The sequence below is a fragment of the Rhipicephalus sanguineus genome, chromosome 11 (assembly GCF_013339695.2).
Source record: "Rhipicephalus sanguineus isolate Rsan-2018 chromosome 11, BIME_Rsan_1.4, whole genome shotgun sequence".
NCBI lineage: Eukaryota > Metazoa > Arthropoda > Arachnida > Ixodida > Ixodidae > Rhipicephalus > Rhipicephalus sanguineus.
In genome coordinates this window covers 67646731-67661040 of record NC_051186.1, presented here as the reverse complement: position 1 = coordinate 67661040, position 14310 = coordinate 67646731, and the positions used below count along the sequence as shown (strand labels likewise).

The 14310-nt window shown below is 47.7% G+C and overlaps 1 protein-coding gene across 1 annotated transcript in view; it reads right to left on the bottom strand.

Annotated features, from left to right (window-relative positions):
- Nucleotides 1–14310, bottom strand: part of LOC119375102 (retinal-specific phospholipid-transporting ATPase ABCA4) — a 58784-nt gene that overhangs the window by 22750 nt on the left and 21724 nt on the right. Inside the window, exons 10-16 of the mRNA XM_049411161.1 lie at nt 12285–12439; nt 10542–10697; nt 9528–9700; nt 8450–8663; nt 5876–6059; nt 3539–3798; nt 1030–1229 (exon numbers count right to left, since the gene is read on the bottom strand). Coding sequence (XP_049267118.1) covers nt 1030–1229; nt 3539–3798; nt 5876–6059; nt 8450–8663; nt 9528–9700; nt 10542–10697; nt 12285–12439 — 1342 coding nt within the window. The remainder of the gene's footprint in view (nt 1–1029; nt 1230–3538; nt 3799–5875; nt 6060–8449; nt 8664–9527; nt 9701–10541; nt 10698–12284; nt 12440–14310) is intronic.

The window sequence follows — 14310 nt, the reverse complement described above, 5'->3', positions numbered from 1 at the left end:
AGCAGTCGATTCGTGAAGCAATAAGCTCTTTTCAAGAAGCCATTCGACGATTACTTGGAAAAGTGTTGCAGGACCCCTTTAAGGACCACGGGACACAAGAAAAGGCTGAATATTCCCGGTGCTTCGGCAGGCAGCCTTGAATTTAGCTAAAAAGCCCTAACATGCACTGCGCAGTCCGACTACATACAGTTACATATTTCTGCAAAGTTTGAAGCTTTCTCAGACCTAGTGGTGTCTAACATATACTGTCGCGCTAAATTTGACTTGCAACTAGGGAGCGCGTGGCTTCACGAGCTCAAAGGTGACTCATAACTTTGAATAGCACTTATTTACATAACTAAACGCTCTTTTCTCATTTGAAGGTTATCCCTAATAAGGATCAAAGGCCACTTGTTGAAGCCATGCGCAATCTTTAGCTCGTGAGGCCACGCGCTACCGTGTTGCAAGTCATATTGGCCGCGAGTGTACATAACATACATACATACATACATACATACATACATACATACATACATACATACATACATACATACATACATACATACATACATACATACATACATACATGCGTGCGTACGTACATACTACATACAACATAGCTGCACATCTGCAAGTGTAGCTAAAGATTAGACGGGTGGCGGCTTGGGCTAGTTGGTATGCCATGATGCCATGAAACCGAGGACTAGGACAAGGAGATACACGAGTACAAGCGCTCGTCCTCGTTGGCATAGGCGCGCGCACAGGGGGGTGGGGGTGGCCGCCCCCCCCCCTAATCACCTAAGAGGGGGGCGCTAAATTTGCCCCGTACATTGACCCTTATAGTCACTTAAGAGGGGGGACGCAAAGTCTGCCCCATACATTGACTTAGTAGGGTGGGGGGGGGGGGGGGAGCGCTGCAATGAACCTTTGCCCTCCCCTAATGGAGAACCCTGCGCACGCCTATGCTCGTTGGTCTCCTTGTCCTAGACCTCAGTTCGCGCTATAGCAATCATCATGTAGCTAAAGCGGTCGATATATGATGCTACATACCCGGTCGCCTTGGTCATCTGGTAGCCGAAGTGCGTGTTGAAAACGTAATTGAACAAATGGTCGCTGGCCATGTCCAGCAAGTAGTAATTGATGTCCGTGGACACCGGCAGGCGTTCCACGGAGAACCGGGTCGCGGACTTGAACAGTGGCTCCAGGTACGCTTCGCGAAATTTATCCTCGATGTCGGCTTGCTCGAATCCCTGTGTGCAAGGCGACTTGGTTAATACCAGGGCAGTGGCGTAGCCAGTGGTTGGCACACCGAGCCCGTGCCTCCCCCCTCCCCCCTTAAATTTAGTTCTCCCATGGAATACAGAGCACAAACGAACAGTCGATCACACTTACCTGCCCGGACCCCATGTCCGATCAAGGGCATGCTCACCTTCCCCCCACCCGGAAACAAATTACTGCCTACGCCACTGAGCCAGGGTTCTCCCGAGAAATTTTTTAGGGGTGGGCATTTTGACAGAGGAGGGAAGGGGGGGGGAGTGGTAATATTAAGTTAAATAATTTGCAAACTTCCCGTTTTCGACACACATCCACAATTCCTTTATTAAAATAATAATAATAATAATAATAATAATAATAATAATAATAATAATAATAATAATAATAATAATAATAATAATAATAATAATAATAATAATAATATCTGGGGTTTTACGTTCTAAAACCCCGATATGATTATGAGAGACGCCGTAATGGAGCGCTCCGGAAATTTTAACCATCTGGTGTTCTTTAACGTGCACTGACATCGCACAGTACACGGGCCTCTAGCATTTCTCCGCCATCGAAATGCGACCGCCACGGCCGGGATCGAACACGCGACCTTTGGGTAAGCAGCCGAGCACCATAACCACTGCTCCTCCGCGGCGGACCACAATTGATTTCTGGTCTCACATTTCTGGCATCTATGACAAACACTTTACTGTTTGAAGCGAGGTCGGGTTGCCTTAGAACGCGTAGTTATAAAACGAGATTCACTAAAGAAGAACCATGGACATGCTGTGGGGAAGATAAGGAAACGACGGAGCATGTTCTGATTGAATGTGGAGATATCCACCCGGGTGTACGTTTGGGCACGAGCCTACATGACGCCTTAGGTTTTAGGGACAACAACGGAAAGCTGGACACGTCCGCGATAGAAATAAGTGAGAGATGGCTGAAGTACTGGTGGCAGAAAAATAGAGACAGGAGAAAAATAAATAGTGGGAAAAATAAGGTCATTATGCAGTAAGGGCAGAGGGCTGGGCTGTGAATTTATGTTGTTTTTTTCTATGGTAAGATCGATTTAATCGAGGTAGACAAGGCATTAGGTAAACCTTAAAAAATAGAAATTTCTTTTTCTTTTTGTGCAGCCTGGTGGCACACATGCCACCGCCCCGTTATAAAGGGGACGCTCATAGCATCCATCCATCCATGACACTCAGAAAATGGAAGCAAAGACGCTTCTGCTCTAACGCTGGCATTGGAGCTGGTGATCGTTGAAACCACAAGGCCACCTGTTCAGACTCCTTTTTACATAACCAGGTGGCAGAAGGCTGGTCTCACTGCCATTGCGCATGCGCAGCTGCCGTTTAAGGCGAAAGCCTTAGATGCCTCATCAAACGCGAAATTTGACCGTCGGCGTACCGCTTCGGCGGCGTCGGGGACGAGTAAAAAAAAAGATAGTTATCACGTGATGACGTCACCATATGAGGTCAATATGACGTCACATATCGCCAGAATTTGCGACTTCATTATGACATGACATCGTAGCTTGGTCAAAAGTGGTGCGATCACGGAGGCAATTCAAAACCAGGTAAGGTGCCTCCGATCTTGAGGCAGTGCAAAACCACGTTCGCGTAGAAAGCTTTCGAAGGGTGGCGGGACAGGATCGATAATCGACTGCGAAGAAAAAGAAGATGGCTTTCTACTTCGAGTCGTCTTAAGGGAATGCATAAGGGGCACTGTGAGTTTTGTTTCCTCTGGCGTACATTTCAAAGGGGTCAATCGGAGCGTTGGGCGGTGACACAGAGCGGTGGGCGGCATTTCCACCACCGCCTACCGTGGGGAAATCCCTGGTTCCTACCAACAGATCATATGCATATATACGCATACACCCATACACAGTGATAGCCGGCTTTGGATGCAGTTGAACCCAGATATAACGAACACTGATATAGAGAATTATAGGTTATAGCGAACTAAATACGAACTTTGGTTGGTCACGCTTGAGTTCACGGGTATTTATATATTTTTTTACATAACGAAGCCGAAAAAACGTAAGCCGCCCCGACATCGGCTGTGACGAAATAATATTTGGTTCGCTCATATTACATTATATTCATATCATATCATATTATATATATATATATATATATATATATATATATATATATATATATATATATATATATATATTTTACAGCGCTCAGGTGGGTCAGGCGGTGCGGATGTTGTGACCATCCATCCATCCATCCATCTATCGATCTATCTGTCTATCTCTAAATCAAGCCTGCACCATGCTCACCTGAGCGAGTCCTATGACGACCGGGAAGCTGTACTTGAGCGTGTCGCCTACGTGGAGGACGTCGCGCGAGGAGCCGTGCAGTCCCCAGATCTCGAGAAGGAAGAGCACGGTGAGCAGGAACTGGGGAAGCACCCAGCTGAACAGCGGCATGCGCTTCTCGCGCCACGCGTGGATGGAACGCTTCACGAACACCGCCCGCGTGCGAGCCCACAGGGACGCCCGCGACGCCTTCGTGTTCGCCAGGGTTTTCAGGTGGCGTTCTGAGGAGAGGGCGAGGCCACTGATTGTTTTCTATTGACAGTTAATTCACCTTAGTGTAAAGTAACCTTATATATATACTCCAATATCATATGTATCCAATATAACTAACTTGAACAAGAACCATCGAATTCTTTTCACCAGAGCAGCTCTCATAGCACCTGCCCGATTAGCACCTGCCCTCTGCCGTCGTCGTTGTGGTGGTGGTGGTAGTAGTAGTGGTATTAGAATTAGTAATAGTAGTAGTAGTAGTAGGAGATGTAGTGGCGGTGGTGGTAGTAGTAGTAGTAGTAGTAGTAGTAGTAGTAGTAGTAGTAGTAGTAGTAGTAGTAGTAGTAGTCATGCAGGTCGCGTGGCCACAAGGGGGGAGTGAATAAAGAAATAAATAAAATTAAATGATGATGATGCTCGAAATAATTACGATGATGAGTTTCGCTACAACGTCCCGGGAAATATTAATTTGGTATTCATTATTAACATTATTTAGAGACTTAACGTGAATGGTAATAAACCAAGGCGAGACACCTGGGGGCGGAAGAGGGTCATATAGAAAAGAGGGAGCGCACACTTTGCAAGATTCCGGCTTCGCCGGTGGCAAATCACGTGATTCAAGGCGTTCGCTCCGCCATTGGCTGAACCCGCAGGTCCCGTGATCTCGCTTCGCCCAATGAAGCGCAAGCTCGAGTATTTCAAATCTAGTGGCGGATTTTAGACACCACGTGATCTCGTTAGCCAATCAGACAACACTCGCACGCTTACAACTTCGCTGTCCGAGGGCTTTCACGACGCGTAACTGGCTGAATTTTTTAGAATATTTTTTTCCGAATATTCTGAAAAACCGGAAGTAAGTGCTCGACCGAAAGTGCTTGGAAGAGAAGCAAGAGTGTCATTCGATGCTCGTGCCACTATTACCTTGTTTCCTGTAGACACAGGCGTGCGCACGGGGGAAAGGGGTCCCCCCCCCCCTAACCATCTAAACGGGGGCGCCGATTCTGCGCCATACTTTTACTCAACAGTCGGACCTGTCACGTCATTGTTTAACGTGCTGGGATAATGCTACGCATGTTTTTTTAACAAGAAAGTGTTTTATGCCGGGGTCCACCAAGACTTCAGTGACGCATTTCCGTCACGGAAATAACGTCGAAAAAATGTACACGATCAGATGGCAAAGAAAAAAAAGTTCTGTCAACGGGCATCAAACCCACCACCGCTCGGTCCGCTCGGTCCCAGTCAGACTCTAGATGCTTTACAAACGCACCTTTTATATCTCACACTCTCCTCTCACAGTGCTCTCGGTCGGCGGGGTGGTATAGCCCTCTGGGAGCGGTAAATTAAAGTAATTCACGATTACTGTGGCCTCCGCAGTTAGCACCTGCAACGGTTGTTGCTATTTGACAATAATGGCGGTCGGGTACCCCTGATCTTGCACTCCAAGAACCGTTTACTTCCAAAATTTTACCCCATGAGAGCCTGGTAATCAATGGCAGGCCGTTGCGAGAAGCACGTCATTCCTTCATTTTGAGTTTTGCATCCATTGCGAAGAGCTTGTTTTCTTTCGGACTCGATCAACGAAGAAGGGGAAGGGGCGCTGCGGTGAAACTTAGGCCACGCCCCCCCCCCCCCCCCCCCCCTTCCCTAATGGTGAACCCTGGGAACGCGTATGCATGTACAGCCGCCCAAATCTATAACTAGCGTGCGTACCGGCGACATTTCTGTGTGTCAGCGCCGTATGATGGAACGAATTTGCAAAAAAAAAAATGTTTTTGCGGGCATGTGCTTTGTGGACGTGCACTTGCCCTCACACTTCTTGGAACATCAATCATATTGCGAAGACACACAGAAAAAAAAAAGTACCTCTCGGGCACCCTAGTTCAAGATTTGGGCGACTGTACATATGCAGTTCAAAAGCATAGTCTGGTGGACTAGTTGATCCTCGCAGTGGCGCAAAGAACCACATGTACTGCGAATGAGCAAGACTGGACAAAAGCGCTGTGTCCCGTCTTGGTCTTTCGCCGTCCATGTGATTCTTTGCACTAGTGCGTGTGTAACTAAATACGCAGCGCAAAGAAGGTGCCTCACCGTTGACCTCGACGGCGCCAGCGGCGTCGGCCTCGCCCTCCTTCTTGCGCTGCGAGCGGTGCACGTGGTACTCCTCGCCCACCCGGATCAGCACGTCTTCCAGCGACGTCATGGTCAGGCCGACAGACTCGATGCCCAGCTCTTCGGTGCGGGACTCCAGGTCCTGCATGCGTTGGGTATAATCCTGTTGCCCGAGTGAAATCTCAAAGAAAATGAACAGGACAGCATAGGTCGGCAAACTCAAACGATTTTTCCCATATTAGTAAAGTACTCTTTCACGATACCAAAAACACCACGCATGCCGCGAGAAGACGCTTAGTAAGCGAGAAAACGCGTAAAAACAAAATGTGGGTGGCGACGCCACCTAGAAGTTTCCGCACCATTCGCCGTGACGTCACATGTTTTGACGGCGCCTACTAGGGACTACGTAGTTCCTAATCGGTAAAAATGAAGTACATTGTCCTCTGAGGAGGCCATAGATTTAACATACCAAGTGTGGGGTAATTCTGTTGAGCCAATGGCGCCAAAATACGATAAATACACTTTGAAATCCGTGACGTCACGCGGGGAGAGTTTTGCGCGAAATTTAAAAATGAAACTTTGAACTTGATTTTCTCCTTTATTAATAAACCTATGATGGCGAAATTAACGACGTTAGAGTTCTCAGAGCATAATTTATCGATCTAAACCGATTCATTGTTTCTCTTTAGTGTCCCTTTAAGGCCCACTCAGACTCAGATCGAGTCGTGAGTCTGAGTTTGAGTGAGTCCGCGTGAGCAATATTCTGGTGAGTTTGAGTCCAAGTGAGTCCGGCTGATAAAAAATTTAGTGAGTCTGAGTCCGAGTGAGTCCAGTTCAGAAAAAAACTTTGGGGATTCTCAGTACGAGTGAGCCCTAAGCGCAAGATGTATTTCTTCAGTGAGTTTGAGTGAGCTCTACATTTTTTGCCGACCTATGGTCCTATCTACTCAACTTCAGCATTACTATCAGCCTAATGTCAGCTCACTTTTATACACACGTCTAATTACATCGACCCACACATACTTCAGCGCACTAGCGTTCATGCGCCAGGCGTGAGTTTTTAACTCCCCGTCACCCGCAAATTTTTTCACGGGAACTTCTCGAAAAATATATCATGCGAGTCATCTATTTTAATAAAAATATCGTTACTAGGTTACAGCTACTCGTATTTGGAGATACAAGACCAAAAGGCGTCGGCACGGTACTCTGGTGGCGGCGGCACGGTACTCTGGTCATAGGCGTGCGCTGAGGGGGGGCAGGGGGGCGGCCGCCCTCCCTAATCATCTAAGAGAGGGGGCGCAAAATCTGCCCCGTACATTGACCCTTCTAGTCACCTAAGAGGGGGAGGGGCGCAGAATCTGCCCCATACATGGACTTTTTAGGGTGGGGGGGGCGCTGCGATGAACCTTCGCCCCCCCTAATGAGGAACCCTGCGCACGCCTATGATTGGTGTTAAAGAGCACTGACACCACGGTCGAAAAAGCTAATTATATACGCTAACGGACTCGTGAGTCGACTCACTCAGACTAAGATCGAACCGTGAGTTTGAGTCTGAGTGAGTCTGAGTGAATAGTATCTTGGTGAGGTCGAGTCCGAGTGAGTCCGTTTGAGAAAACTTTTAGTGAGTCCGAGCGAGTCTGGCTGAGGAAAACTGAGACAGAGTGAGCCCTATGGGCAAAATATATTTTACGAGTGAGTCTGGGTGAGCGCCACATTGTTTGCCGACCTGTGCTGCAGAACAGTATGAGTGAGAGTCACGCTGAGTAGAGTTTTGGTGAGCGTAAGACCGAGCATAATGTTGAGTCCAAGACCAAGCGAGCCCGGCTGAGAAAATTTCGAATAGTCTAAATCTGAGTATCCCGGCTGTATGTCGTTTTTTTTTTTTTTTGCGTCAAGTAGGTGGAAGGTGGAGGCGCATTCCATGAATTTTAGCGCACGTCCTGTCCTCTTATTTAGTCCCTGTGTCTTCAGCGCTATGGCTTCAGTAAATGTACCGAACCAACTAGCCCAGAAGTATGTGCTCCTGGAATTCCATCCAGTCATGCATGTTAAAAGTGAGCATCACGTAAAAATGATATCGCAGTGATCAGAACGGTTAGAAGTTCTTAGATGCAAGAGTTATGTCTAACTAGTTTTCATTGTGTACCTAACATATAGGATTGATTCAAGAGCTCCCTTTTGAAAATCCTGTTGGCTGGAGTGTATTAAACTTGCGAATACGATATGAATGGCTATATTTTCTGTCTCATAAACATAGAGGTTTGACTGAAGTATGTAAAGTTTTCGATCATCTAAGTTGTAACCTGCCACATTAATATAATGTGTCACTCACTGCTTTCGGTAATATCTTCGCTATGTCCCCGCGACGCCCATTTAATCTAATATTAACAGGCTGTCCTGCTTTGCCAATGTACTGTTTGTGACAAAGTGAACACTCGAAAAGAGCGTCTTTTTTATTCTTCGTCCCGTCTCAGCGTTGTAATCCTCTTTGGTAGATATATGTACCAACTATAGTTCGCCTTACGTCGCTTGTTATGCAGAAGGCCCAATTACCCTGAACATCTCGATGAGGGTCCTGGTGGCGATCATCTGGCCGATGACGAAGACCACCTCGTTGTCCGAGTCGCTCTGCACGTGCGCTTTGGGCGAGTACTTGCGCAGCATGGCCGTGATGGTCGGCACCTGGCACTTACGCGGTATCTTGGTGATGTTCATGCGGTAGCCCGTGCCGAAGCGCTGCTTCAGAAACGTCGGCGCGCCGCAGCACCTGCACGCGTCCGATGGAATTATCTATCTATCTATCTATCTATCTATCTATCTATCTATCTATCTATCTATCTATCTATCTATCTATCTATCTATCTATCTATCTATCTATCTATCTATCTATCTATCTATCTATCTATCTATCTATCTATCTATCTATCTATCTATCTATCTATCTATCTATCTATCTATCTATCTATCTATCTATCTATCTATCTATCTATCTATCTATCTATCTATCTATCTATCTATCTATCTGCCTTGCCTTGCCTTGCCTTGCCTTGCCTTGCCTTGCCTTGCCTTGCCCTGCCCTGCCCTGTCTGTCTGTCTGTCTGTCTGTCTGTCTGTCTGTCTGTCTGTCTGTCTGTCCGTCTGTCTGTCTGTCTGTCTGTCTGTCTGTCTGTCTCACCACTGAAGACGTGGTTCAGAGTGACATACGATTCTAGGATTATTATGCTACGGCAAAACGTAAAGGAAGCGTCACGTTCTATATCGGAATTATACAGCGTCGCATAATTATGTAATGTGTATTAATAACAAGAATATGGTCGAACAATTATAACGTCGCGGATGACGTACACAACGACCCCTCACGTAGGCTACGTCACCCGAGTCAAACTTGGGTACTCTATGGTACGATTACGTCTCCATTTTAATTAAAATCCGTGGTTCTACACCGATTAGCTACAAATGTAATGTATAAGGAGTGGGGGGGAGACAAGCAGCTCGTATAAGATTACACGAACGATCACGCTGAGGGATGGTCTATCGTGCACAATTCGGAGGTCAATCGAGGTCAATCACTTTCGGAGGCCACGCGTGCGCTGTGGGCCTTTTAGAAAGAACTTGTTGCGGTTAGTACTACCGTATGCGTCCATTGGCCATGACGGCGACGCGATCGCCCAGCATGTCGGCCTCGTACAGCTGCTGCGTCGTCATGACGACGCACGTGGTGCGCCGAAGCTTCAGCAGCAGCTCCCAGATGTCGCGGCAGCCGTCCTGGTCCACGTTCGTCGTCGGCTCGTCCAGGATCACCAACTGAGACACGTGCAAGAAGAGACACTGGGATTATCACTGGGACCATCGAACTTCTACGATCGCCGGCTGAACAAGAAGAGAGCCAGAAACTTTGCTAAGGCGAGCATGTCCTTATATGTCTTATGTCCCATCGCGTAAAGAAATTTCGAGATTTGGTGAGTCATCCAGAAAAGGCGGCGTGGGATTCAAGAACTGCTGTTGCAGTGAACTCATTCAATTAATTTTCATGAGTTGTGACAGCTAATTGGTTGTAATCTTAAGTAAATTTATGCTGCAATATCATATGTATCTAATATACCTCTCAACTTGAACCAGAAGCATCGACTTCGTACCAGCTTGTTTCATGTTTTAAAGACTTTTAATATTCCGAAAAAACCGGTAGTGTTTGGAACTGCTGGTCTGAATAAATAAGACATGTTCCTGTACGTATTCATTGGCAGGGGCGTAGGCAGAAATTTTTTTTTCGGGGGGGAGGGCACTTCCTTGGTCTGAAGTGAGGGCCGGGCAGGCAGATTTGGTCGAGTGTGTCTGTATGCCATGGCAAAAAAAACGGGGAGGGGGGGGGGCACGGGCCCGGTGTGCCACCCCATGGCTACGCCACTGTTCACTGACACTCATGGAGCACAGCATTGCATTCTTGCTTCGACGTGATCACTACTAGGGGACCAAGAAAGGCCGAGCCCAGACATTAGGTACGTGTATGGGGATTTCTTCAAGACAGTGAAGAAGATTGGGATAGAAATATTCTTTCATTGATGACGAAGACACCTCATCGCGTAGGGCCAGAAGAACTCATAAGGTACGCCTTGTGGGGCTTGTGCAGAAGTGATTCGTCAAGTACCTTGGGCGTGGCCACCATGGCAATGGCGGTGCAGAGGCGGCGCTGCAGACCGGGCACCAGGTTGACGGCCAGCGTCGAGCGGTGGTCCATGAGATTGGTATCATTCAGAAGGGTCACCACTTCCAGCTGTACCTTATTCAGCGGGATCCCCTTGATCTGAATAAAGAAACACATCGTTGGTGCGTGACACAGAGAATCCTACACGTATTAGGAGTCCGCTGCTTACGCTCTTTTCTGAAGTACAAAAATCAACATGTCTTTCTACGAAATGACGCTTCCTAAACATGGCTACTACAGCAGTCCATGTCCACGGCCGCTACGCGCCATGTCTGGTGTTAAAAGTATTGGCAACAAAAAAGCCTTTCATTTCTGTGTTGTATCATTGCTCTTTATTTGACACTATGTTAAGCTATGGGGAGGCAATATGCTCATTCACGGCCGCGCTGCAACGCTACGGTACCGTTTCAGTGCGGCCGTGGTCCATTCCACCCGCCCGCTCGTATCACGGTTGTGCTGGAACGCAAGCAGCGTTTCAAACGCTGCTTGCGTTCCTGGCAAGTAGCGTTCCTTGGCAGCAAACGCTGCCGAGGAAGTTTGGCGAGGCGTCGTTGCATGTACATCCTTCCCCCCTTCCGAGCGAGCGTGCAACGACGCTCCTCACCTTCCACCCCTCCAAGCAAGCCTCTCTCTCGACACTCTCGGCGATACGCAGCCCTTTCCCCCTTCCTACCCAGCCTCACTCTCGCCACACCGCAAGCTCACGTGACCAGCCAACACCACCTAGATACCAGCGTGCCTCTTTGCCTACCAGCGACACTCGACTTGTCTCGCTCTCGCCACACTACCGAGCACGGTGCTACCGAGCTCCGCTGAGCGTTACGACGGCTCACGACGAAGGGTCAACTAAGACCAGCTTCACCGTTAAAATTGCAAGGTCTAACATCCCGAAACTAGAGACAGCTATGAGAGACACCGTTATGGAAGCTTCCGGATTAATTCCATCAGTTGCGGCTTGCTAACGTGCAGCCTCAGTCCTCGTAAAAACGAACGTATTTGCATTCCGCCCTTGTCGAAATCCGGCCTCTTGGCAGCTGCAGCCACATTTACCTGCCGTTGCTGTCAGATCAGAGAGAAGCCACTCTGTCAAGGTGCTAAGACCTGCAAATTTTATACGACTGCTCCCTTCTCTTATATTCCAGCTCCACCAAACACATTAGGCAGATACGCCTAAAGAAAACACACATAACTGCAAACGAATACGCCGCACTGGTTTACACAGACAGCGCTAGCACATAGACTGTCTTCTCAGCCAGCCACGTCTAGCTTCTTGCTTCTCAATGGCACTGGTCTTGAGCAGTATCACGAAAACCAACAATTGATTGATTGATTGATTGATTGATTGATTGATTGATTGATTGATTGATTGATTGATTGATTGATTGATTGATTGATTGATTGAGATCATTTTTGAACACAATTCGGAACAGAAGCATGGCACAGAAGAGCGTTAACGAAGAGCAGGAATATCCGAGATAGGCAATGTGCTAGATTGCAATGTAGCTCATAGTCGCTCAAACAGACGAGATGACTATTCGTCGTCGCCTTGTCTCTCATCACTATCGTGATCAATACCATAATAATCTGTCGAAGAGCTCTTTGGTATATCCCTGAACTCCGTTAAAGGTCGTGCATTTAAGGACAAGCCAAAGCAAAAACCTAGCGACTACACATAGGCGCACGTACGACCGCGAAAAACACGAGGTGCTCCTCGACGGTCAGGTCCTCGAAGAAGATGTTGTTCTGGGGGCAGTAGCCAATGCTCTGGCGAGAGTCGCGCGTGCAGATCCTCACGTCGTAGGCACCAACCAGCGCGGTCCCCGATGTGCAGTCCGCGAAGCCTGCAGCGCCGGATTAAAATATATAGTAAACGAAAGTGTGAGAAGTCTTCGGCAGCTCTCGACCCCAACAATTACCAATCCTGTACTGTTCAGAACGGTGAACGATTGTGAATATTAGTAGGGCATGACTTAAGTTTCAACAGACAACGAAATGGGAACAGAGTGGTCAGTGTTTTGTCCGCTTCTCTGTCCACCCTTTTTTTCTTGTGCCACCTTATGAAACCGCGCGGTTCGCATGAGCAGAAATTTTGGATATCGCCCCCTTCCGCCATCTGCTGAGCTTTGTCGCCATACGTCGGGGTAACTCAATGGACAAAACTTAAAATAAAAATTTTTCATAACATCGCTCGAGATTAAACAAGTTGGTAATGTCGACAGGGCAGCAATGTACACAGTGATTGTTGATAGGAAGCGAAAAGTTCGTAGATTAACCTATTCTATCACATAAGGATATACGGCTCATCGCCACAGGGAAAGGAGAAGGGGCATAAGCGGTTAGAAGACAGAGAGCCTGAGGCACGTGTGGAGCAGACGTCCGTACGCCTGCGCCTTTCATCATTCCATCGACCAAGCGACAAACGTCGGCCGCGTCCGCTCGTGACATCTGCCACGGAGGCACTCCCAGCAGTAAAAGCCGACTGCACGGTCCAATAGCCCAAGCGTTTCGTTGCCTATAGCAACGAGGTCTTCGAGGTCTAGCAACGCATTCGCATGACCTTGGTGATGGTTTATCACCAGCGCTTTGGTGATACGGCTGCGTTGCTAGGCAACTTCATGGCTGTGTCAGCAACAGAAGCAACCAAACAAGTCTTGGCTACACCTACAAAGGGCGTGAGCATTCGATTATACAGCTATGCTGTATTTTATAAAAATATTGGCAAGCATATATATGCGAATATACTTGTTTTTCTACCCTGTACTGTTCTGCCGCCTTCCGCTGCATTTGCTCGTAAACCTCTTATGCTCTTACCATTTGCGGTTTAACGGATTACCGGGGATGTATACGGCAGCATCGTCGCTGCTGTAGTCATATCTGACGATAAACAGTTAACCATAAACACGCACAGCTAATGCTGCAATGGCTTGCATGTTCTACTTAATCTTAACTATTGACATAAGGTGTCGGTATTGAGATAACCATTAACCAAAGGTTATGTTTGTCTTTTTCTATCTACAAGAATGCAGGCGCGACCCAAAATTTTCGGACAAATTGTAGCTGAAGAAAGCGCCGCAAGATGTCGCTGCCCTGCAGCTTCGCTTCTGGTGTTTAGCATTGGGGTTTGGGGACAATGAAGGCAAAATAGAGTTTAAGCAGGTAGAAGGAACCAACAAGAGGTTAGCTGATCGGTGGCTCAAATCGGGGCAGGAGTGAAATTTAGCTTTTCACTACATAGAGTTAACGCTTCACTATGTGGAATACATATCACTTGCTATGGCTAACGCTTATAGAACTAAGGTTCTAAGAACTGTTAGGTATGGCTAGTCCAAATAAAGTTAGAAAGGGAAGATAAGAAGCTTGAGGCGATAAAAAAATCCTTGACACACGGTGTGTCTCAGGAGCCAATGTTTCGACAGGCGGTATTGTCTTGCCGTCTTCAAGAAGACAAGACCACTTGTCGAAACGTCGCCTCCAGCGACACCCCACGTTCCAAGGATTGTGCATAGTTACGGCTATAATAGGTAGCGTGAGCCACCGCCCGATCAACAAATGCGGGAAGTTTGCACTGAGTTGCGCAAAGCTTGGCACAGAGACGCCGAGTGATCCTCAGCTTGTCGTGCTGTGGCACGGCAATCAAGGCCGGCGGCGATTGGATCCAGCGTGCTTGGCCGAAGCGGCAGCCAAGAGACGGCGACGGGCGGATCCTGAATAC